At 42.0% G+C, this 25,898-nt stretch overlaps 2 protein-coding genes across 3 annotated transcripts; both read right to left on the reverse strand.

Moving 5' to 3' along the window:
- Positions 1-86: 86 nt before the first annotated feature.
- On the reverse strand, positions 87-2,812 carry LOC133918967 (stearoyl-[acyl-carrier-protein] 9-desaturase 5, chloroplastic-like). Its single transcript, XM_062363139.1, has 3 exons — positions 2,769-2,812; positions 937-1,441; positions 87-857 (listed from the first exon to the last, which is right to left on the reverse strand). Exons 1-3 carry the CDS (start codon positions 2,783-2,785, stop codon positions 297-299), a joined length of 1,083 nt encoding a protein of 360 aa, XP_062219123.1. The 5' UTR covers positions 2,786-2,812; the 3' UTR covers positions 87-296.
- Positions 2,813-22,774: 19,962 nt separating this feature from the next.
- Positions 22,775-25,319, reverse strand: LOC133918968 (F-box/kelch-repeat protein At1g67480-like). 2 transcript variants are annotated; one of them, XM_062363141.1, is made up of 3 exons: positions 24,700-25,319; positions 23,280-23,722; positions 22,775-22,927 (listed from the first exon to the last, which is right to left on the reverse strand). In XM_062363141.1, the coding sequence occupies exons 1-3, from the start codon at positions 25,185-25,187 to the stop codon at positions 22,920-22,922; spliced, it is 939 nt and encodes a 312-aa protein (XP_062219125.1). In that variant the 5' UTR covers positions 25,188-25,319; the 3' UTR covers positions 22,775-22,919. The 2 variants fall into 2 exon arrangements, with proteins under 2 accessions (XP_062219125.1, XP_062219124.1); XM_062363140.1 differs by having other exon boundaries at positions 22,775-23,722.
- Positions 25,320-25,898: the final 579 nt, after the last annotated feature.

Raw genomic sequence — 25,898 nt, forward strand, 5'->3', positions numbered from 1 at the left:
ATGCGCAGAATTCAAGCGAGGAGGAATGCAGTGTATGGAAGCCAAAACATTTCCAAGACGTACGGTGTCTAGCTAACCACCTACTAACTTATACGAGCCAATTTGCGTGCATATTCTAGCATGCTAGAACATCAAAAGAAACAAACGATGGTCGCACTCCAATTTCTCTTAATGAAAAAAAGAAAAGAAAATTCAAACGAAACAAGTGTTCTTCTTACAGCAATTAACTTGTCGATCACCATATCATTGCATTAATTTCACCTGATGAATATATTCAGCAATTTGATCCAGCTGAACTAAAGCTGAACTTGGCGGCCATAAATCCAGCTGAAAGCAGCAAACTGTGCATCCTTGACCTTTGCCTGTGCTCGCTCCTCCAGCTTCCTGAACCTCGGCCCCAGGGAGCACACGAACTCCTGCGCCCGCCTCCCCTCTCCGGACAGCCCGGTGAGCTCCCCGACGTTCCACCTCCGGACCAGGAACTCGAGGATGTCGGCGTAGTCCCTGGCAGTGTACACGCCCAGCCTCTGCGCGACCGCGCTGAAGTGCGCGAACAGGTCGTCGTCCTGCCCGTCGTACATCAGGTGCGCCGGCATGGCCACCTTCTTCCTCATCATGTCCGCGAAGGCGCGCACCGTGTAGTCCGGGTCGATCTCGAAGAGCTTCTCCACGATGCGGACGTAGGCCGACTCGTGCCTCTTCTCGTCGGCGGCGATGGTGCCGCAGATCTGGGCCAGCTTCACGTCGCCGTAGCGCTTCGCGTGCCGCGCGGTGTTGCCGTGGGAGATGAAGGTCGCGCGTTCTTGGAACGACGTGTAGATGAAGCCCATGTAGGGGTTCGTCTCGGTTTTCGGATCCTGCATGCATCAATTAACGAAAAAACAGCAGCATAATCAAGGTAGGATTAGGACAAATTAAAATGCATGCTATGCTTACCATTCCAGAGCCAATCAGGTACTGTATCGTCTTCTCGATCTGCCTCATGTCGACTCTTCCAGTGAGGAACAGGTACTTGTTCATGAGATCGCCATGCCTGTTCTCCTCAGCGGTCCACGCCCTCGTCCAGACGGCCCAGCTGGTGGGGCTGGCGCCGGTCTCGTCCCGGACGCCGCCGTCTAGAGTGTTGAGCATGGTCTGGTACGTCGGGAGCGCCTCCTCGGTGATCATGTCGCCGACGAAGCAGACGAAGTAGTCGTCGGGGATCTCCCTGGCGCGCTCCTGCAGCTCCATGACCTCATCGTAGAACCCCTCGGAGGAGGCGTTTGGCAGGTAGTCCTGCGGCTGCCATGATTTCTCGACCGGCTTCAGGAGCACCAGGATGTTGTCCTCTGCCCAGGCGTTAAGTGACTCGAAGATCTCCTTCTTCTGAGGCGGTAGCGAGTGCGTGACCGGCCGGCGAACCTCGCGAGGAGGGGCGAAGGGCTTCTTGGGAGTCCTGACCCTTCACAAAGCAACACACAAAGTAATTCCATTTCTTGGGAAATTAAGCATTACTGAAAAATTGCAGCTATAATATGATATAAATTATCCTTCTTGTAATTTTGTATTGCTAATAGATGGCACATTATATTACAGAACTGCACTCACACAAATTCAGATATCTCAGCTATTTATCTATTTGTGCAATGACAATAACTTCCAAAAAGCACATTTGAATTCAGTGACTGTATTTGCAACCTACCATAGTTCTATGCCATGCAGTTAATTTCGATATCCTAACTATATTAATTCGTTGAGTTGCCTTGAGTTAAATTTAGTGATGCAAGATTGTTAAATGGGTGACTGAATACTCAATAAAATTAGGGGGTTATATTATTGGTGACTGATGAGCATTACCCTTCTGGTAAGTACTGTAAATCCCGGAACTACCTTAACAAACCAAGTATAGAACCGAACAGACAATCCTATATATACAACCAAATACCAGACAGGTTGCGAATAGCCCGACATGTCGACAAACAGGCGAACAGCATCTGCTAAGAGAGCATCCAAATGACATGACCATTTTCTTCCTAAAAAAACATTTGCTAGTCTCTCCTAATGTTTTTATCTTAAAAAACAACAGCATTTGCTAAGAGCATCCAAATGACATGACCATTTTCTTTCAAGGAAAAGACAACACAAAAGTTTTGGTAGTGTGATACAACTGAATAAATTTACGTACTGTGCACATGCTCAAATAACAAACTTCAAACACAAAATCATGTGTGCAAATTAAATTGCTCAACTTACAGAAATGTTGAATATACATGAAGATAAATATCCTTGCTGCAAGAAGCACTCGGGATTTACTGAAGAAAAAAAGGAACCGCTCGGCAACTTTAAACAAAGCAAGAGTTTCAAGATGATTAAAAACTTGGAGCTGGATGGTGCTTAGTTGGCTAGGCACTGAGGCGTTTGAGCATTAGTTCCCGCTATTTGATTTCAAGAAAGGCCGGGACTAGCTGAAAATAAGGTCCTATTTTTTGAATAAAATAAAAGGATTGTTATAAACTTGTAACGGATGAATTTTACAAAAAGTCTGCAGGAATTTCACTTGATGGTTCAATCAAAACTCCCGTTCTTGAAACAGGCATAAATTGACATAAGGAAAAGTCTTTGATAAAAATTTAGATCAACCAAACACGGGGTAGATGAAGAACTATGACACCGTATCCATAATCATGCAGAAGCTTCAGAAAAACCAGGGCCATGATCCTACCACCCATTCCCAAACCCCAAAAAGATTCAACCCAAAAGATTCATCCATGGCATGAGGCAGAGCTTACTGGGCCGCGGAGGCCATGGCCACCACCGACACCGAGGAGAGGGCTCTCCTCCTGCTCCCCGGGTAAGGAGGCGTCGGGGCACGGCACGCGCCGCAGGAAGGGAGGGACGACGACGCCGTCAGAGACATGGTCGGCCACCACCTTTTTCTGCTGCTCGAGCTAGCTCGGAGAGCTCTGCGCGTCTGCTCGAGGGAGGTCAGCGCCGCGGGAGTCTCTGTTTTCAGTAAGACGGTGGTGTCTCTGTTTGGAGAAGGATTTGGATTCCAGTCCCTCGTACACTCTTCTGAGCTGGAATTTTGCATTATATTCTTAATAGCTTTACCCATTATATATCCTCCTTCCTCTGCGCTTTCGCTTGTGTTTGGAGTATTCCATGGGTTATTTTCCTTCAATTTCTTTGACCACTAATCTATTATATATATTAAAGGGCCAAGAATTGAAGCAATTCTAATGGGTAGTTATTTTAGTACTGTTTATATGGGTACCACATATGTGTATGTATATATGGATACATATATGTATCCGTATATATGTGTATATGTATATGTATATATAGAAATATACATGTATGTATCCGTATATATATATGTACACATAGTTTTTTTTTAAATTTTAGAAAAATAGCGAAATGAATAATAGTTATATTGATAAATCAGCTAAAATAATCTAAAATGTATAGAAAAATATCTAAAACTCAAAAAAATATGAAATAAATTTAGTTAGTTTCGTATTACTATCGTCTACATGTTAAAATTATGTGCATGCATGAAAGTACCACTGCTTTCTCTATAATTAAATGAATATATTAAATATTGATAAATTTATAAATAAATATTGAGATGTCTAAAAACGGTGAATCTAATTTTTTTAGACTTCTTTTATCATACTTTGTATAATAAAAAATAGGCGTAGTATAGACGCGCTAATCCGTCTAGTTTTATTTATGCTGGTTCAAGGGGCACGTTCGGTTTGAGTGGTCAAAGAAATAAAATAACCCATGCATGGCAAACAAAATTGAAGCCACATCTATTGCAAAGTTAGACAAAGAAATATGTCAATGACATGTGGGTTGTAGACTAAGAAATTATTGGAAGCCGCGATTGTGGCAGTGAACCATACATCTAGCTAAAAACTGTGGCAATGTTTGGTAGTGAACCAAACACTCAAATCCTTTAGATTTTTTGTTACAACATGGTTATTAACCCTTCAAGTACAAATTAAGCGACATACTCCCTCGTCATAAATAAGTAATGTTTTAGGTCGTGTGCAGTCAATCAATCTAAATTTTAATCACAAATTATGTTTTATGCATTGAGATTAAATATTTGATAATGATATGGATAATTTTTTCTCAAAAAAGTAGTTTCTTTGTAATAGTATAATTTTGCTATGTTTCATAAATATAATATAACGAAAAATTTAAGAGTCAAAATTGAGTTTTGAGAACCGCGATGGTGTCCGAAACGAAACGTGGCTTATTTGTGAGTAGTGGTAGAATATATTTTGACATCAGGAACTGAGTGCTGAAACAGCAGGTACGTAATTTGGACGGCCTTGACACTATAGTTAGATAGCCATGACTATCAGTCTATATATCGATCAGTATTGCACGTACGTTCACTAGTATAGCGTGACGCGTGTTTACAGGTGCTTGAGAAGCTCAAGCTGGTCACCTGGCTAATATATGCCCAGGTTGCCAGCCCAGCTAGCTAATCTATGCGTCGTACTGTATGCCTATCTCATGCAATCGCATGAAGAATGCGTGACGCGCGGTCGCGAGTGCACGTTTCCCGTGCGGAAACGAATTCGAACGCAGAGGAGGATGTGTGATTTTCTGATTACATGTAGGGGAAATTTTTGGTGCAAACACCCGTCCGATCTGTATTCAACGGTAGCGTATGATCCCCCTTACCATCATGTAGGTTTTGCAGAAAATCCCTGCGCCATTTCAATCTATCGTGACTTGGTCATTCGTCTTGCCGCTCGCGACCGTCACTGAAATGTCCCCTTCGCGCGATCTCCCAATCCCCATTCCTCTAGGGTTTGAGCGCCACCAGGTAAAGTTCGAAGCACCACGACGTGGATCCCCCGTTGGCCTCCTCCTCAGTGGCATGACTCCCCCGTCGGCCCCCTCCTCTGCGGTGTGGCTCCCCTGGCGGTCGGGTTCGTGCTGTGGCTCCACGTCTCCAACGAGACCTGGCTAGTTTGTGCTCTTCGGCGGGCGGGTTCGCGGTCTTCAGCATTGGGTTTGTTGCCTTCTCTTCCTTAGCTGGTTGGAGAGACCCAGTTCTGCCTAGGGATGGAAACAGATAGAATAGTCTACTTTCCATATTGTTATCTATATTTTAATACGAATATGAATACAAATCCGAATATCCTCGAATGCGAATAAAATCAGATAGTTCGAATCCGAATCCGCATCTAAATATCTACTCGATCAGGTTATATGCAAATATCCTACACCTTTAGCGATAATATTTTTTTTATTTTGGTGCGCAAAAAAATTGTTCACATTTAGAATTACTGGATTACCAAAAAGTTAGAAATTTTGTTCAAAATTCATGTCAGAAATTTAATTTTTTGGTCAAGTTTGACTGAAATTTGTTCCAATTTGATTGGATTGGAATATATAAATTTTGTTCACCTCTGAAATTTCTAAAACATTAGCGAAATTTGGTTCCCTGATTGGCGGATACGGATATTATCCATTTTCATATCCGAATTCAAAGCAATTCGGATGTCCACATTGAATCCAAACTCGAAAATAAATTCGGATATATTCATTTTAATATTTGTTTTAGAAACGAATACAGATACAGATATCCATATTCATGTTTTGACGAATATGAATATCGAATAATTCAGATACCAGTTATGCATTTTCCACCCCTAGTTCTGCACCTTTCAATTTTCCCCAGGTGTGATTGATGATTCAAATTACAATTTCTGCTAATTGGTTTCTGTCTCCTTTCTTCAGTGGAAGAAGAAAAGAAAGATACAACGATTGTCAAGTTATAAAGTGTAGCAACAATATAATGGGGCAATTCAAACAGAATGTTGTCATGCTGGTTTAGGGTTTAAGATTGTCAAGTTGTAAAGTGCAGCAACTTGTTTATAGCTTAGTACATCATCAAGATTGATGTCTAGAATACATCAAAAAGTGGTGCAATGCTGAAGCACACCAAGTTCAACATCTTCTCAGCAGTGTGCTTTTATTTGTAAATTATGGCAGAAACTTTAGTGTACTCTGATTGGTGTAAATTATCTGTAGTATTGTGGCACAAACAATGGCTTATAAATTTTGGTTTGGTTTGTACAATTCAGTGTCCATCAATGTGTACACTTATTGGTAATCAATATAAATTTTGTTACCAATTTGAGTGACTTTGCTCATGTATAATATGTGATGATTGTGTTCAATTGGTTAATCCTAAAATTGTGAGCATCTCTAAGCTATCTCAATTAATCCTGAAATTGTGAGCATATATGAACCGGCTTTGTCAAAAAGAAGGAAGCCTAAATTATATCAGGAATCTGAGCCAGGTGCTGCAATCTGTTTGAACAAACATTTATAGAAAAGCTGTGATGTGAAATTTATTGAGATCCTACTACTCAAATAACTTGTTTATAACTTAGTATGTCAAGCACACAACCAACAAGTACACAACCAGTGCAAGATTAGATGGCAGTGAACACAACTAAAAACTAAACAAACTGAAACTGATTAGCATGCAAATGCTGATGGCCATAGGAAGAGTCTTTTATTCCATCAGAGGAGATCAACTCAACTCTCATAAGTTCCCAAGTGCAAACAGCTAATGCCATTATGCAAATCTTTCCAGATTGCAAAAGTATCTGCTTTCTACTGGGAAATTTCAGCACAAGCGGATGCTGGCCTTCAGAGTAGAATATGCTTGGGTACACCCAGAACGTCTGCTTCTGGTTGACATGGCTGTAGAAGTCCCTCTTGAACAAGCAAATCGCTGGCCGACTGCGCTGTCTCCATTCTTGTCGGAGAGGAGCCTCAGGAGGGCACATATGCCCGCGGCCGCTCCGGAGTCGGCCTGCGTCGGCCTTGCTGACGTGCTCCGGGAGCACGGGGACGCCAAGGTTGGCGGCTGCAAGGTGGTGTTTGGGTCGCAGCTCAGAATCCAGGTCCCCTCAGGTAGGGCGGATGAGCTGGTGTCCTCCCCGATCGAGTTCGGCGTCAAGAACAGGGACGCGCAACCAAGTCCCCTGGGTCCCCCATCGCCCCGTCGCCGGAGCGCCACGAACTAGGACGTCGCCAGAGCGTCTCGATCGAGGCCATCGCCGGAGCGCCGCTATCGATCCCGTCGCCGTCACACGAAAGAAAGCCCACGAAGGGAAATTGTTTGGGCGCCGCAGGCGGGAAAGCGAAGGGACGAGGAGACATGAAGTGCAGATTCACGCAGGGGGTTTTCATCCAAAATATGCTCGGTGGAATTGGGCTCTCTCATTGCCGCCGTTGGATGGAGATCGGAGGGACAACATTTATTATTTGCATGTTTGCACTGGATGGGTGTTTGCACAAAAAAATTCGCCTTTCTATCCATATTTTATACTCGAGAGCGTACGTCTGAATCACAGTACACAGATATATACATTAAAGGTTCGAAACAACATGTAGATTGTAGAGATAACCAAAATACTTGTTAACTTTCACTTTAATGTTCGAACTTGCTATACCGAAGTCTGCCAGAAGAGCATTCATATCATCATCCAGATCCAGAAGAACATTGCTAGGCTTCAGATCAAAATGGATAGTGGGCCTTCCACAGTCGTGGTGTAAATAGTCCAATGCATCAGCTATATTAACCGCTATGCTTAATCTCTGAGTCAAGCTTAGTGGTTTGTGACATATTTCTCGTCCCCTTCGTGATGTAACCATCTGTCTAGGTTACCATTGGCCATGAACTTATAAACTAAGTCTAGCTCAGTTAATTAAGAGTATGAATGAATGTATGGACCATCTAACTCTAAGTTCTTTAGGAGGTGAATTTAAATGCTTTTTTTTAAAAAAAATGGTTGTGTATATATGGATGTCTTGATGTTTTATTGGTGCAGAGACCGGAAGTTGTACTTTTATTATTAAAAAAATAAACTTATATACTAAAGTTTTAAAAATACTGCATGTATTGTCTACCGTCGTGCAAGCAGTTACGATGGAAAGAAAATTCCTATGCTGAATGCTTCTCAGCACTTCACATTCTTTCAAGAATCTTTTCTCTGCTCCACCCATCTCCAGGTCAAAAACCATCACAGCCACTTCCGCCTTACTTTAACTTCCATCTATAAACTGAATCATAGCTTCCTCTCTCGATCAAATAGTATCCTCTCTCTGTTTTCTTAGAGACAGCTGCGCAGGAGGGTATTCGGAGATCCATCGCTCCTCCGCAGAGCCCCCGATTACCCACAAGTGAAACAGCTGTAGCATAGCTTGCGGGATGGTCCCTGACAAGTTGTTGTGTGAAAGATTTAGCATGCTCAGGATCGTCAGGTTGCCAAAAGTTGATGGGATACTTCCTGTCAGAAAGTTTTGATCCATTTTCATACTCACTAAGCCGCAACATTGGCCCAAAGAAACAGGTATTTGCCCAGTAAACTTATTCCAAGAAAGATATGAAGTATCGAGCTGTTCAAGGTTACCAATCTTTGTTATGTTACCCTGGAGATCGTTGTGGCTAAGGTCCAACAGTAAGAGTTGTTGAAGGTTTCCAAAGTTCTACGGTATATACCCTTGAAGATTGTTATGGCTAAGGTACAACCTTTGGAGGCGTGGAATATTTCCCAAGCTGGTTGGTATGGGACCCTCAAATCCATTTTCGTGTAAGTCGAGGTACACCAACTGAGTAAGATTGCCAATGGAGATCGGGATTAGCCCAGTGAAGTAGTTAGATGATAGACCTATCTTTCTTAACCATGGAGCATTGCCTAGGGAAGCTGGGATGTGACCTTCAAAAAAGTTGTTACTCAAGCTAAAAGCTGTGAGATTATGAAGAAGGCCTCCCATGTTAGGTTGCAATGCCTTGCTAAGCATCTCTTACTAGTCTAAACCTGGTCGCACTCTCGAAAACGTGTCCATGTCAGCACATGTGTTCTTCACCATCGGATGGAAGCATCGGTATTTTAGTGCCTTCCGATATGTGGTGCTATAGCGTCCATTTCGTGAGAGTTCGAGAAACCTCTCCGGCCGCTCCCCCACACGGTTACAAATATCGTCGGTAACCGCTCGTTTATCGTGGTTACCGGACGATTCGGTCCGCACCGCTTTTATAAACCGAGCGGTTACCGACCAAACTTAAATTTAAAATTCAAAAAAACTAAAAAAATTGACAAAATTCGACCGGTTTCTATCGAATTTCACCGAATTACTGAGCGGTTATCACGGTAACCGCGGTTACCGCCGGGGATCGGTAATCGTTTGCAAAACGGTAACTAAAACACCCCCACTCGCTCACTAATTCTCAACGCTGTTGTCCCCTTCTGCATCCGTTGTCGCTGTGTCGTCCCTTCCGCCACCCCATCCGCTTCTCGATGCTGTCGTCCCCTTCTGCATCCACCATCGCTGCTCCTCGCGCCGCCCCTTGTCTCTGTGATGCCAGCGGGGAGGAATCACAGTAGGAGCAAAACCCGTTGTCGGGCTCCTAGCCTTCGTGCTGCCCAACCGCCCTTCCTCTCCTCTCATCCCATTTGCCGCCACCATGACTCCTCGCCTCCCAGAACCCTAGATCTACGACTCTGTGTCCGCGCCGCTTGGCGCCTTCCCACTCTACCGTATCCTACGTGCACTCTCGTCACCCAACCACCTCAACTCTGTGAGCCCTCTCTGCCAGTGCCGCCATCGGTGCCTCCGCCGACATAGGCGCTACCGGACTACGGCGCTTCCTCGCCGCCCCATCCTAGGAGAGCACGAGGCGGTGTCGGTCGGCCGCGGACGCCTTGACGCTCGATCCGGAGGAAGTGGCGTCCGGGAACCCCATGTGTGGGATCCATCTATGGCCTTCCCGATGTACATCCTGGCCCACCTCTCCTCATTCCTTCGTTCCCTCGCCGGCACGCAGTGGATGCCATCTGCTCCCTGCCTTGGCTATGCACCTCTGCCGCGCCCTCCCCAATGCAGCTATGTTGGAGCACCAGGAAAGTTAGAGCCCTCGCCTCCCCCACCCCCACTGTCACCTGCCTGCTCGGGTCGCTACCGTCGGGAACCCAAGCCTTCATGGTCCCACTAATTGTTGGTGTTTTTCGTTCGTTGTAAGATTTTCCTCTACATCCTCTTTTCTTCTTTGTGTTTAATGGTTTTCATTTGTTCCCTGAGAAAGCATCAACTCATTGTGCTCATTTCATTTTGCTGCTATATAAGATTGCATGTATCGTTAATTGCCTAGTACTTAGTTCATCAATCTTTACAAAGAGGGGGCAACATTTGTGACTGGTAGCATGAGGATCCAATTTCTTAGTAATCCGTTTCCTACATATCTTTCTTTTTCAATTCCATTTGTAAAGACTTAGTGAAATATTTCCTGCTATCTAAGTTACATTGTAAAGGAAATTTGTCTAGGTCTCTTGTTTGTTTAGGGAACCTTCAAGTTATGGATTTGAGTGCACAATCACAAACTGGTCATCATGACTGAGTACTTGAGTAGGCTAGAAACAAAGAGATTAGCAAAGGGATGAAAATCAAGTATGATTGCAGAACATTACATTGATAATTTTACAATCCTTATGCAGACTGGTTCAATTTTGATCAAAGCCGTCTATAGGTTTGTTCTGTTCTATGATTTTTTGGAGTAAACATGTCTTGTGAGGAATCGTTTTGGTAGTGAGCTTGGAGGTAATTACAACTCACAGTCAGAACTGCAGACCTCCTGATTTAGTATGGTTAATTATTATCTAAAAATATATGCACATTGCATTTCCGCTAAATTAGGATTCTTTTGTTCAAAATTCCAAAACTTCTCATTGCACCCTTGCACCTGTAGTTTTTATTGAACTATGATGCTTTGTTATGGTGCGCTATTTTTTCAGAGTGTGTGAAACAAGGAAGCAATGATCTTGTGATTGAATTGGGGGATATGTAGTCTTCCATTTTCATGGTATTATTTCGTATGTGATTATTAATTTGAAAAATTTGTTGCTCTAACATGATTGATTCATTAGTTTAAGTTAGTGAAAAGGTATATAAGCTTTGATCAAATTGATCCTGGTTTCAGGAGAACCTTGGTCGTTAGTGGACGCTGATGATCGTGGGAATATGGACTTACAACATCCACCCTGTACTCAGATATTGACAACATCTTCAATCAGTATGATCAAATGTGTTGACATGAAGTCAAGTATGTCTTCTGTATGTGATCAGTGTTCAATTCATATGTTTTTTGAGTTCCTTTTTTTCTTCATATATTCATCACTGCCTAGGGAATGATTTCTTGCTTCCAATTATCATTCCTTTTGAATGGAGCAAAATCAGCAACGATAAAGTGCCAAACTAGTTTACTGGGGTTTTTGTACAGCATACTGTGATGCCTGAATGAACATGATTACAGAAGAAAGGCAAATTTGTCAAACCCTCTTTTGTTTTGCTTTTCTTTTTGCCAACTATAGTACTATGGCTGTCATGACTGTAACTGACTAAAAAATATTTATTGCTACCAAGATATTTATTTTCATCTATATGTGCTACTATAGTTTGATTTGAGATGATTTATGAATACAGACACACAATGGCTGAATTTTTGCTTCATTTTCAGATTTTACAATTCTTCATCGTTGGTTTCATTTCCAGTTATGCCAAAAACATGTCGTCAAGCAACATGTTGGGTGTTGCACCATGTACAGGTAGATTATCACACTCTAGTGGTTGTAGTTCAATTCATATCTTGAAGGAGTGTCTTAAAATTTACACAAATCCGCCATGTTTCATTTTCACACATGTCTCATTGGTATCAAATATATTCTTGCATTCCTGCTTTCTTAAATGGTTTATGCTGGATATTCTGCTTTAAATATCTCTCTCAGACAGTAATACTTACCCTTGATGCCTTCTTTGAAGTGCTGGTCAAATATCTCTTCAGATGTACACAAGTGGAGCTAACATAATACACATTAGTATTTTTTATGTCTGCTGAAGTTTCCTTCAGAAAGCAACATTTTACTTTTAAATAAAATTTCATGTCTCGCTCAAATGTAAATATGTAGTTCTGCTGTAGGGTAGCTTAGTCACCAATGCTTATTGCCTTTGTAAGTCTGATGTGTTGTATCTCCCTAAAATAGAAGAATGGATAGCTTGAGAGGAGGTTACAAACGAGGAGCTAATTGTTCATCATTTGTTCATTGTGTCATGGTTCATGTGCGCTATGGGGCTGTCAAAATGATGGCAGTGTCAGTTACTGTTGTTCTTGCAGGTTAGTCTTCTTTTTCCCATTTGTTACCTAATTACTTCTTGCAAATAATGAAATAAGATTAGCTACACAATTTTCCTTTTCAAATAGCTACTTCATTGTTTTGTTATATCAGATACATATGGTGACCGTATATATGCATGATAAAGCTCCGATTCTTATACATACGCTATTTCTCAGTTCCACATATTTTTGATCCATGTATTAGGCAATGAAAAGGAAATTTAATGTGACTGCACAACAATGGGCTCTATTTTTTTTGTTGGCACATGTGGATTGCTTCAATCATATTCTTTTTTGGGCCTTTTTTTATTGGTAAACAGGAATGCATCATTAGCATGCATCATTAGGATCAATCAGAAGTCGTAAACAATAGATACCAGTTGTGATGTTGTGCCTTGGGGAATAAGCCAATTAATTCTCGGGTGAAGATGCGGTCCCAACGGGTGTATAGCTCCTCAAGCTTTGCCAGCACCCATGCATACACCCATGAATATATGGATATAGGGATGTGCCATTTCATTTGATTTTCTTTACTTGACTTTTAAGAAGCTTGCATTGGATCAGTGGTGGTACCAATTGATCTTAACTGACCTCCTTTTGACATACCTGCAGTTTACCTGCTCATATATAGGTAAACTAGCATCCATCTTTTGCACTTGTAGTTAATTATTCAATGTGATGAAACTCCTTTCCTTAAGTGTATCCACTTTCTGGTTCTCCTACGGTAAATGTGCTGCTTCAAGTGTTAAGAGTTGCTCTCTAACATTTTGTAATCCATCTAAATAATTAAGTATTTTTCCTCTTACAGATTTTATCTTGAGTGTGACATACATGCTATGCTGGGTTCTTCGTCTCAATATGCTAAGTGCACCATTGCTAGCTGCTCCCTATTTTGTTCCATATAAGTAACTTGGGATATATTGATTTCAATTTCAAATAGATACTGTCTATATAGGAGATTTATCCAATCTTATATTGATTTATTATATATGTGTGGATATTGGCTCATCTCCTAGAGACATAGTTCCAGAAAAATAAAGCTCATCTCCATTTGCTTATCTTTTCACATGGTATTTGTGATTTGGGGAACCAGCTGTGCCGACCGAGAGATCGCTCCAAGTGTCATGAAACAGGGATATTGTAGACGCATTCATTTGACCGTCCACTCGCAATCGGACAGCCCCAGTGAACCAGCCAATCAGGCGGCTATATCCCTACTGGGCTTTAGATATGTAAGATAGTTTGTACAGTGCTGTGCTTCACACGGTTTTGCAAATGGTGATTATGCGTCGTAATGGAGAAATATCTGGACGAAAGGGCTACGAGTTTTTAAAAAAAAGGACATTCTAGATTGATGAAACAAATTACTGACTTAAAACAAAATAATTAACGTTGGTCATTGTTGAGAAGACCATGTACTTTCAATTCATTAATTCATAGTGCTATTCTTAGTAATGCATGTTGGGTATAGAATACATATTTTATCTTAGAGTGTAGGTTAGTATTACCGTATATATTGTGAGTCTCAGGCACCAAATAGGCCACTAACGATGACTGAAGATTGTGACCATATGTAGGCAATATACTTCAATGTTTCAACACTACCCGCATATTTTACGTCGGATTAAAACCGTAGGTTCAATGTACCACAATGACTTTCTCTTAAAAATTGGGCTACATATGTATCAAACCCAGTACCTTCGCCCCTCTTTTTTGCAATAATCAGTTCACCCGAAAACAAGCTGCTGAGAAAATGTTTACACCAAAAGGTTTCGTCTTGTTTTCTTACTTCTCTCGTAACAATCAAGGGCCTGGATTAAGGTGGTATTTTAGTTTAAAATCGATTTAGTTTGGGGTCATAGGAGTTATTGTTCCAAAAAAAGAAAAAACTTTATACACACTATACCAGAACAACACATTAGTGATGGGTGATAACCGTCATTAGTGTTGATTACGGCACTCGCCACTTTTATTGCGTCACTAATGATAAAATATTAGTAACGGATTGAGACTCGTCACTAATGATAATCACCAGTGACGGGTCATAATTGAGACCCATCACTAAAATACGTCTCAACCTGAGCAGGCCTGTTTCCCGTCCTTGTGACCGTCATTAGTGACGGATGTATCTACCATCCATCACTAATTATCAATCCCAGTGATGGGTAGTTTTTCAACCCGTCTCTAGGACTCGGTCATTAGTGACGGGTGTTAACTACAAACCGTCACTACTGACTGAGTCATCAGTGATGGGTTGTTACCACCCTTCATTGGTTACTAAGTCATTAGTGACGAGTAAATTTTCAACATGTCTCTGGGACTCTATCATTAGTGACGAGTGCTAACAACAACCCGTCACTAGTGACCGATTCATTAGTGACGGGTGTATTTACCACCCGTCACTAATTATCTAGAACCAATGACGGGTAGCTACAACCCGTCACTGGTGACCGAGTCATCAACGGCGGGGTGTTATGAGTCATTAGTGACGGGTATCTTTTCAACCCGTCTCTAATGATTGAGTTCTAGAGACAGGTTGGAAAGCTACCCGTCACTGGGACTCGGTTATCAGTGACGGGTGAATTTACCATCCATCACTAATATTCTTATCCCTCAAAGGGATTTACCTTTTTCTTGGCTGCATCCTGAAGCAATGTCAGGATTTGGCAACCGTCTTTTCCTGCAAATAAGACACATCCGGATACATTCATGCCATAATAACCATTTATTTCAAGATATATACCCACATTGTAGGGACCAAGTCACGAGATATGCAACCACAAATTACATAATCAAAAGTCCTCAAAACGTACAACGATGCAAGTCCACATCAAGAGCTCGGATTATATAAGTCGAAAGTGCAACATCGAATTACATAAGTTAAAAGTGCAACCACAAATTACATCAAGATAGTTACAAATTACATAAGTTGAAAGTGTAACCACAAATTACATAAGTCAGAGCCATACCTCCCTACAATAGAACTCACCTTTCGAAGAGACGATTTCAGTCATTAAGAACGAGATGATCCGTGCTCGAATGTTAGAGAGTGCAGACTCCTCGATGTTGCCGTCCGGTAAGCTGAATTCCTGTTGAATGAAAGTAGTTATGAAAAAAGTATGTAATTAGCGTGAGCAAAATCATTTTATCATCGGATATTTGTAATGAATAAAATCAGCTATGAAAAGACTATGCAATTATCTTACATCTGGGAATTTCATATCCTTTACTACCATGAATAGCAGCATGTGACATGCAACGTAGAATCCACAGGAGTTGCCCGGTGGTTGTTGGTGACACTAGAGAGGGAAGAAACCGTCAGTTCGAAAGAAAAAATATAGTAGTAGAGTATTTGCAAATATGTCTGCTAGCACTTACTGTGAAGACAATCTTATGTGTTAGTGTGCGGGGCTCATTCGGATCGTATTTTGGATCACATCACATATATATGTCAAAAACCCTACATGCGAAGAGGGATCTAATACTTAACATTTGGTGTAAGTTTGAAAAGTTCAATATGTAACCTAAGTCATGAAGATCTTACTCGTAAAGGATTTGTTTGGTGAAAGTATAGTCACATTGTTCCTGTTCACCGTTAGGTCCCACCACTGGTCTTGATGAATCGAGGTACCAGACCAAGTTCCACTTGGGGGCAATGACTAGTAAGATCCAATGACCACCCGTGTTATGGGCGGCCATCAGGTAGTCCCTCTTCAAAAAGTGGCTCATTGCCCTAGCCATATATTCCACAACGAATTTCCTTTGTTGTTCCATCAAAGAAATCGTCACATTTTGGGGGTCAAGGAATCCGAAGGGCTCCTTCTTCCTCGATTCTTGTATCAAGTGTCTACAGATAAGAAATTAGTTAGATTGAAGAATTTACTGGTAATAATTAATGAACGTCTAGTTTGAAAGGACTTATAATGTAAAGCATCGTAAGAACCCCACGTCCAGGCTACTGGGGTTGAAGAGGTCGTATAAGTCGTTGAAGCCCATGAGGAAGTAGCCGTCCCCAGTCAAGAAGTGACGATTTTGGTAATATAAGACAATGGAAACCTTCTTCTCTCTACAACCTTGTAGGTACTAATTATGCAACTCAACACAAGGTTGTCCCACCCGTCGAAGTGGATCTGCCGGCAGCAAGGGCTTACCAAGCTTGAATTTTGGGTTTTTCTTAGTCCAAGCTTCCCCTATCCAACGCTTCTCGGCGATTGAGTCCTTACCAGAGGACTTGGATTTCTTTGGTAGCTGCTTCTTGGACCCTGGCCTGAACTTCTTCTTCTTCTCTTGGCTGCCCTTAGGTTGCTTACTTGTAGATGGCGAAGTGGGCAAAGGCTTCTTCTTCTTCTCTGGGCTACCCACAGGTTGCTTAACTGTAGATGACAGAGTGGGCAAGGGCGACACAACTAGCGCATCTCGAGGCTAAGGTTGGGGTGGGGAACTTGAACGTCCAGGCGGATCGCTCCTAGATACCGTGTGCACCATGATGTCCCCTCTCTTCTATTGGATCCTTTGAAGACGAGCTTGATTCTGTTTTTGGATCTCATCATTGGGGGGGGGGGGACGGGCAAATCTATGTCCATGACATTGGCATATACAAAATTCACGAAGACCACGGCATAGCCATAATGTATCAGGACCGTATGTAATACCTGGACATTTGGATGCATCTGGCCCTTTGCAACCTCAATAGTAGCCTCTAGGTCTTATGACCAGCGAGCACAGCGTGGGCCCATTGATAAGGTCTATGGTATCGAGCTCCACAGATGGAGAGAAGACAGGTTGTTCAACTTCCCCGGAGGCTTGATTACTCTTGTGTCCATCAATGAGGCTACCACCCGCTAGTGCACTAGGAATTACGACTCCTTGTGCCGCAAACCTTTGCAGGGCATCTTGATAAATGATCTTCCTGATTGACTGGGTCAATACTTCCACATCTATTGGGACCGACCTCTTCCTCTTCTTGTACATCCCGACGTGTCCGGGGAAGCCTAACTTCCAGCCTTGGGAACTGGACACGCCTCGAACGCGACTTAGGTGCTTAGGGTTTCCCAGTGCAGTGGAGGGCACATCATATTCCCTGACCCCGGTGAATGAACCTTCAGAGGAGAAGGTTGCTATTTCTTTCACCTTTTGAGTGACTGTTTCGGTTTCGCTAGATTTGAAGGTGATTTCTCCACTATCTGACAGCGTACCCCTCGTTGAATTACAACCAAGGATTCTTGCAGCCTTCATTGGCTAACTTTGCATCCTTCGCCTGCCATTTATCTTTTTCCCCACGTACCCGCCTGTGCCCAGGTTGTGATTCTGCTTGTTCTTTGTCTGAACCTGCTTCTTTGCTGAACTCTCTGTTTGCAACATCTCAGAGCTCTTCAACACCACAAAAGCTTCCCAATCCTCTCTTTTAATATATGAGTACTTGCTGAAGGGCTCCAACTCTTCCGCCATATACTCGTTCACAAGCTTGCTCTTGTAGCTTCTCCAAAGTTTGGCGATCATTTCATAGCAGCTCTGCAAGCCTTCGCCTTCATGTTTTCCGGGAACTTCAGAAACATATTGACACCATCATTGAACAAGACGTTCTTTTGATCCATAGTGAGCTCACCGAACTTCTGAAGGGTCAATGGCACCCTCTCCTGAGCATTAAGGCATGCGAGCCTCCGCAACATCTGCAGGGCCTTCTTCTCCATAGGCACGCTATCATCATCGATTTCCATGACGGTAATCTTTTCAGTTGGCCACTTTGCTTGTGCCCTTGCCTTTTGTACTATTGCTCCATTAGGAGTTGGTTGCACAGACGTTTGACTGGGAGTTTGTGCTTCATCAGAGGATCCCAATGACTCGTTGGCAGACATCTAGTAGATACGAATATGCAGATACAATTGTATAAGTCCTAGTAACTATATTCACTTTTATATGAATTTATGAAAATATGATGTATTTCTTATCTAAAGCGAAGGATCCTACCTAATTTTTAATAGGCAAAGATAGGTCATAATCTCATTCGAGGATATGTGGCCCGAGTAGGTTTTCATGCTCTTGTACGGTTCTGGAGAAAATTTCGGCAGCACCTCCCCGCTGTTCTCCAAATACACGTCTCGACAACGAGCCGAGAGGGTGTGTATCCGGAGAACAACAGGGAGACGCCACTGAAATTCTCTCTAGAACCATACAAGAGCACAAAAATATACTATTCGGGCCACATATCCTTGAACTGTAAGTACATGGACAATAGGGATCATATTCCTATAAATATGACGAGTTGACAAGTCATATTTATAATCAAACACTAAACGGGAGACGACGTAATAGGTTGCACAACCTAAATTTATTTTTGGGATTTTCTTACAAATTTAATTTTAACCATCATGAATTTGTTGTGCAATATGCATACATTAGTGACAAGAATATATAGCAGCAGATAAACAAGAATAAAAATTAATGTGTGATGTTAGGACTGAACATAAGCAAGAATAAAAATAGGTAAACATGGAAATTGCATATGCCAAGCATATAAACATCAAGAACATGTTTATGTTATCAAGTTTTACTCTCAGAAAGCGGGTTACGACTGATGTCACCATCCAAACGCCAAATTGGCTATCTCATATCATCGGTATGTGTGACAGTATACTCTTAATTCTCATATCATTTCTAAGAACAGCATGCACTGCAGCCTCCATATTTATGCATATTGAAAAGCAAAAACTCTACATGGTTGTGCTAAACTGCTAACCATTGATTCTCATATCCTCTATCTCCTATATTACCGTAAATACTACATAGAAATTGCAACTCAAGGGTCAACATTAGGAACACATAGAGTTTAAGTATTCAATAGTAAGTGTTAAATGGGTAAGATAACAGTGCACCTAATTCATCTGTGCTAAACTGCTAAGTTCATATTGTCACACCTAAGTAGACTACGCTGTCACACACAACCTCACTTAGCCGTTGTCATCATCGAGTAATATAATTCGACATACCATTTGCATTCACCCCTGGCACACAAAGTATGGCAGAATGCACATAAGTAACTCACAATGGCGGATAAGGACGAAGGCGGTAGGCGTCAGCGAGGAGGAGACGACGGAAGGCCTACCTCGACGGATGAGGATGATGGTGGCGTAGAGCATGGTGGCGCGGGCTCCTCGGCATCAGGGTGCTCGTCAGGGAGCAGGCAACGACGTTGTGGGCTCCTCGTCATCGGGGTAGTCGGGGATGAAGGTGTAGGGGAAGACGGCGTCGGGGAGGGGGATGAGGATGGCAGGGAGACAGCAGCGGCCTCAGGGATGACCAAGAGAAGGAGGCGAGGAGGAATGGGCAACGGGTGCGGCGGGACTTAGGAAAAATCAGAGGCTAGGGTTCCTGTACCCGTTATTTATAAATATATCATTAGTGACGGATGAATTTACCACCTGTCACTAATGATCGGGTCACAATGATGGGTGGATTTACCACCCCGTCACTGGGACTTGGTAATTAGTGACGGGTGGTAAATTCACCTGTCACTAATGACCTCTTTAGTGACGCATGACGTTATCACCCTTCACTAAAGTGATCATCCCTCTATTTACATGTATACTGACTGCATCTTGAAGTAAAGTCAGGATTTGGCAGCAGGATAATCGGATGATGAGAAAAATGTACTCAATTAGCTGTCTCACTTGCATTCTCAATTTAACACACTTGCCAATTAACTGACCTTTTCATTAATTTGGGATAAGTAAGTTCATCACTACAAAAGAAGGTCTGGATTACACAAAAAATACCCATCTAGACTATAAAAGAAGGGTGCTAAATCCAAATTGCTAAATTCGGATTACCACCATAAACCTAGGTAAGTAATGAACTACGATTGTCATCGAGGAGTCACCACCGGCATTGGCCATCTCCTCCTCCTCCTCCTCCTCGTCCTCGCCGGTCATGTCAGAGTCACACATCTCCTCATCCTCCTCCTCCTCCTCATGTCGCCGTCTGTCATATCGGAGTCACCGCCCATCTCCTCATCCTCCTCATCGTCGTCGTCATCGGTCATGTCTGAGTCATCGCCCATCTCCTCCTCCTCCTCCTCGTCGTCGGTGTCAGAGTCACCACCCATCTCCTCATCCTCCTCCTCGCCGTCATCAGTGTTAGAGTCACCGCCCATCTCCACCTCCTTCGCCAAGAGGTGTGCGGTGGCATCGTCATTGACGATGGCCTCCGCCGTTCCCTCGGCTTCGCTGATGAGTTCCTCCTCATGGACGGCGTGAGCGATCGCCTCGTCGTTGGCAATCGCTTTCTCCTTCTCATACTCCTCCTCCGCCTCCACCATCAAGAGGTTCTAATCGATGTATTCATCGTCGGGGGCTGGCACCGAGGACTACGAGACCAGGTCCTTGTCGTTGGCGGCCATAAATGACACTGGATTAGAGGAGCATGGCGGTGGGTGTGGCGGCGAGGAGGAAGCTTATGATGTGTAAATCAGAGCCTAGGGTTCCCAGGCCCGTTATTTATAAACATATAATTAGTGACGGGTTATAGATACGACCCATCACTAATGACCGGGTCTCTCCGTCCTGGGATTCAATCATTAGTGACGGGTGGTAAATTAACCCATCACTATATATATTTTTACTAACGCATGAAGTTCTTACCCGTCACTAATGACTATTCGATAATTAGTGATGGGTGGTAAATTAACCCGTCACTATATATATCTTTACTGACAAGTGAAGTTCTCACCCATCACTAATGTGCTCATCCCTCTAAGGGATTTACCTGTATACTGGCTGCATCCTAAAGCAAAGTCAGGATTTGGTAGCCGTATTCTCTTGCAAACATATCACAAATTTGAGATTACATTGAAATTCAAACTTAACTGAATATTACAAATATTAAAAATTTGAGTTTACATTGAAATTCAAACTGAACTGAATATTACAAATTTGAGGTTACATTGAAATTCAGACTTAATTAAATATTACAAATATTACAAATTTGAGGTTACATTTATTCATGTATCATTAGGAATGTGGCAGCCGTTTTTGTGCTTTCTTGACATGAATCCCTTCGTTATGGTCGGAACATAGGTATTAGACACACAACAATTTGTTGTTGACCGTGAGAAAAGATTGATGGAGAGGAAAATATGTGAAGAAGCCAAAAATCAAACACACGAGTCTCTTACTTATCAACAAGTGGATGGAGCTTATGAAGAAACCATGAAGCCGTGGATGGCTTCGTTTCAAAGGAGGGAAGGATGATGTGACCAAGGCTGCAATCGTATCAATTTCACAACTCCGTGTTCGAGATGTCTATGTGCCACATTATTTTTAGTTCAGAGAAGATGTAAAACTTGAGCCAAATTTAGTGAATTCCAGCATGCAAAATATACATATTCATAAAGCTGGTGAAGTCTTCTTTCTAACGGATCAATTGGTGCATGATTTGGAATATTCTATGAAGAGATATGCTATTTTGAACGAAAACTGCACATACCGTAAAAAACGTTGCGCGAGAGTTTGCAAAGATGATGAATCCATGGCTTATATGGCATATTTGGATGAATCTATGTGGTCTTAAGAGTTTCCAAAGGCTTGGATGACTTCCATATTTGGTTATACACGAATTTGGATGCAGTTCAAACAAGGAAACAAAAGATATGAAGATATGAAGTTAATTTGGATTAGGCTCGTCACCGCTAGACATGCCTTGAGTAAACTTCAGTAAAGACTTGCAAAGATACGGAGATAACTTGCAAAACATTGCAATCTGAAGTACAAATGCAATACCGCATCGAAGAACACCACCAACTCGTGATCTAGATTGAACACGAGCTAGTAGGAAGAATCACAAGGATTCAGCATGCGACCCAAGAACATCTTGATCCACAAACTAAGAACAAACACACAATTTTGCTTGGTAGATGCAAAGTTTTTAACAAGAACTTACAAACTTGATAACAGAGATCTATCCTAAAGCCATCATGGTATAACTCAATTCATAATCAACTCCCCCCTTACATTGACGTGACCTTAACATTATATATAAAGACTCTACGACTTCTAAAATAGAAAACAAACTCGAAAGGTTACATGAACTCAAAAACAGGAAACATAATTGTAGAACCGTCATATTGTTGCTCTCACATCCGAAAGGAAATTGAAGCTGGGTCTAGAACTATCACGTGGGCATTGAAGTAAGCTTTCCAACAAGTACTTGTACATACAAAACGCGTTCCGTGTGCACGTTTTATGGACTTTTGACTCAATGCATATCTAGTTGTGATGAGCCTAATCCGAATCAACTTCATATCTTCTTCGTATCTTTCATTTTCTTGTGTGAATTACATCCAACTTCGTGTATAAGCAGATATGGAAGCCATCCAAGCCTTTCGAAACTCTTGAGACCACACAAATTCACCCCATATAAGTCATAGATTCATCATCTTTGCAAACTCTCGCGTGATGTTTTTTACAGCTTGTGCAATCTTCGTTCAAAATAGCTCATTTCTTCATAGAATATATCAAATCATGCACTGTTTGATCCATTAGAAAGAAAACTTCACCAACTTTATGAATATATATATTTTGCATGCTGAAATTCACTAAATTTGGCTCAGCTTTTACATCTTCCGCAAATTGAAAATAATGTGGCACGTAAACATCTCGTTGTGGAATTGATATGATTGCGGCCTTGGTCACATCATCTGTCCGTTGGCAAGATGTGGGTTTGACGATTCGGCAATTCAATCAACTGCAGCATAAATATCCTATTATTTAAGAGTGCAACAGGTGGATAAAATTTTAAGCAAACAAGAGTGCACATGAGACTAAAGGCAGCCTCATCTGACTCTGAAAGGGAAGGCAAGCAGTGACATCCCGTGAGGATGGTAAGTCGCTACACAGGCGCACTCCAGGGCATCAGGCTTTGATGGTCACACTGCACAGGCATGATCCTGATGGCTTGAACTTAGATGTGCACCATTCAGATCCCGTCGGTGCAGTGGGATCGTACATCAATGTCTGATACCCAGGCTCTTCCACTAGTGGGAAAAGCAGCAGCTTGTCGTCATGTATCCCAAAAGAAAAACAAGTGCTCGAACTACCTGTAAGAGGCACTGGGATCTTCTGCCACGAATTATCAGCTGGGTTGAAAACCGCTAGAGACCTCTGGTTCTTCCACTCCATGCAGAAGAGCTTCTCGCCAAGAACAGCATGAGCCGTGACCATCACACAGCCATTCTTGACCTCACCCCAGGCATGGTTATTAGGATTGTACACATCAACAAAACGAGAGTTGCCAATGGTGAAGCTTGAACGGCCACCCATGACATAAAGCTTTCCTTCAAAGCTGCACCCAAAGCAACCCCACCTTGGCCTACGTAGGCTCTCAATCAATGCCCATTTATTCTGTTCTGGGTCATAAACTTCAACGCTAGATAAACTATCACCGTTTGGACCAAATCCACCAGCAACATATATCACCCCATTGACCTCTGCACAGGCGAAGTCGCAACGAGCCACATTCATCTTAGCAAGCACAGTCCACCTGGGGAATGAGAGCATAAAGTAAATAGAGAGAATTCCTTATTTGCCATTAGAAGATAAGGTGATTCTCTATTTTCCACGCCACAAAATAAACTTCTTTATTTGTCACTATTTCTAATTTTCATTCCTTCCTCGCCACATTCATCTATTTTACCTATAAAAAAGACATATTAGACCGAATCATAGAATGTGATGTACTGGAGAGTTGTAAAAAAATTCTTTATGCTTTCATAGCGTTTTTGAACGCTGAATTTGAATGAATAAATCAGGAGATATGAATTTATGACAATTCACCTTGTTATTTTCATATCTATTTTTCTACAACAGTAAACACAACAAACACGCACATTAAAATTATCTACACAAAATCTTCTACAGCTTCGGTATTCACCACAAAAATTAATTCTGGCCTTTGCTATGCCTAATCATAGTCACAAATATTGGAAAACAATACGATCTTAAAAATTCATATCTCCTGATTTATTCATCCAAATTTAGCGTTCAAAAACTCTATGGAAGCAAAGAATTTTTTTACAACTCTTTAGTACATCACATTCTATGATTCACTCTCTAAATAGCCCTAAACTTCGATTAACTGTCGGTGGCTACCCAAGGGCAAATATGTCTTTTTTATGGGTAAAATGGATGAAAGTGGCGAGGAAAGAATGAAAATTAAAAGCAGTGAAAAATAAGGAAATTCATTTTGTGGAGTGGCATAAGCAATCACCTTATCTTCTAATGGCAAATAAGGAATTCTCTCAAGTAAATAAGCCTGATAATTTAAAATGGTGTGACCTTAATTAATAATCTGCACTTCAATAATATCAGCACCAATGAGTTTCTATTGAATGTATTAGGATTCCTTCAATATGCTGGTTTAGCCTTTGAACTTTATGATATTAATAAGATCACTTCCGATTTAACATACTCTACCCTCTCATAAGAACTTTATTGATGCATATGAGGATCCAAGCATACCTGTTGAGGAAAGAATCATATTGGTAAACCTCGTCGGAAACACAGGTCTTCCCATGGCCAGCAGCATAGCCAGCAATAACGACGAGCTTCCCATCAAGAACAACCACACCAAACCCAGCTTTGGTTGCTCCAGGCATACGCGGAAGAGGACTATGCTTTTGCCCTGAACTCCCCAAAACCTCCCAATGAGGAGGCCCCTTCACACCAGCATCTGCAGTCAAGACATACACCATCTCCTCAAGCTTCCCGACTTCCTTCCTTACAGCTATTAATTCCTTGCTCTCAAGGAATGACATCCACCTCTTGGAAACTGCACCCATGACAGGGAAGTGACTACGAGGAACAAGGGCAAGACATATCTTTGCCAAGTCTTCAGGCAAGCCTGGTATTAGAGCACGGTATGGATCGCGTTCCGCTTGGGGCATAAGCCCTGAATAAAGCTTGGGCCTTGTTGGAGGCTTGAGCTGCATTCTAGCACGGGAGCACATCTATGATTCAACAAACTGTTCTTGCGACCCAACAAATGCAAGCATCATGAGATGCAGCAGAAAGCACCTCAATGTTTGCCTCCCTTTGTTAACCAATAGGAATAAAAATCCTTGGGTTACGTATAGACCTTCTCTACTATAAATGGCAATGGCTCAAAGGGAAGGATTCATGGAATCCATCGCCTATGGGAATGGTCAGAGACAAGGGTTTGAATGATGCCGAAATGAGGTTGTTCAACTTTGATGTCTCTGTTTTCGTTATTGTTGCTGTATCAAATGCCATCCGATAGTGAGAGACTGTGGAATGGGTTTTCCTGATAGAATCAGCAGTACTCTCCTTATTGACGAGGTAGAAACAGTTTCCGCCCTTACACATGGCCCCAATATCTAAAGAAATAATGAAACATATGAACATAATCTGTTAGCAGGAAGAAAATTGCAGCTGCCAGGAATTTTTTGAGAGAGAGGGAGACAGAGATGCATGCCTATGTCCATATAAATTCGGATCGCAATTAGCCAGCAGTAGCATCCATTTTATGCAAGTATAATCACCTACAGTCAGGAAAGAAACTTAGGCCATGTAAAATACAAAATGACTTAGGCTTATGAACTTATTTTCATCATCAAGCAGGTATATTAAGAGCAACCATTCCAAGTAATTGTGTGTTACTGTCTAGCGACTTATAAACAACAGAGTAAAACATATATCTG

Source organism: Phragmites australis, chromosome 5 (assembly GCF_958298935.1).
Source record: "Phragmites australis chromosome 5, lpPhrAust1.1, whole genome shotgun sequence".
Taxonomy (NCBI): domain Eukaryota; kingdom Viridiplantae; phylum Streptophyta; class Magnoliopsida; order Poales; family Poaceae; genus Phragmites; species Phragmites australis.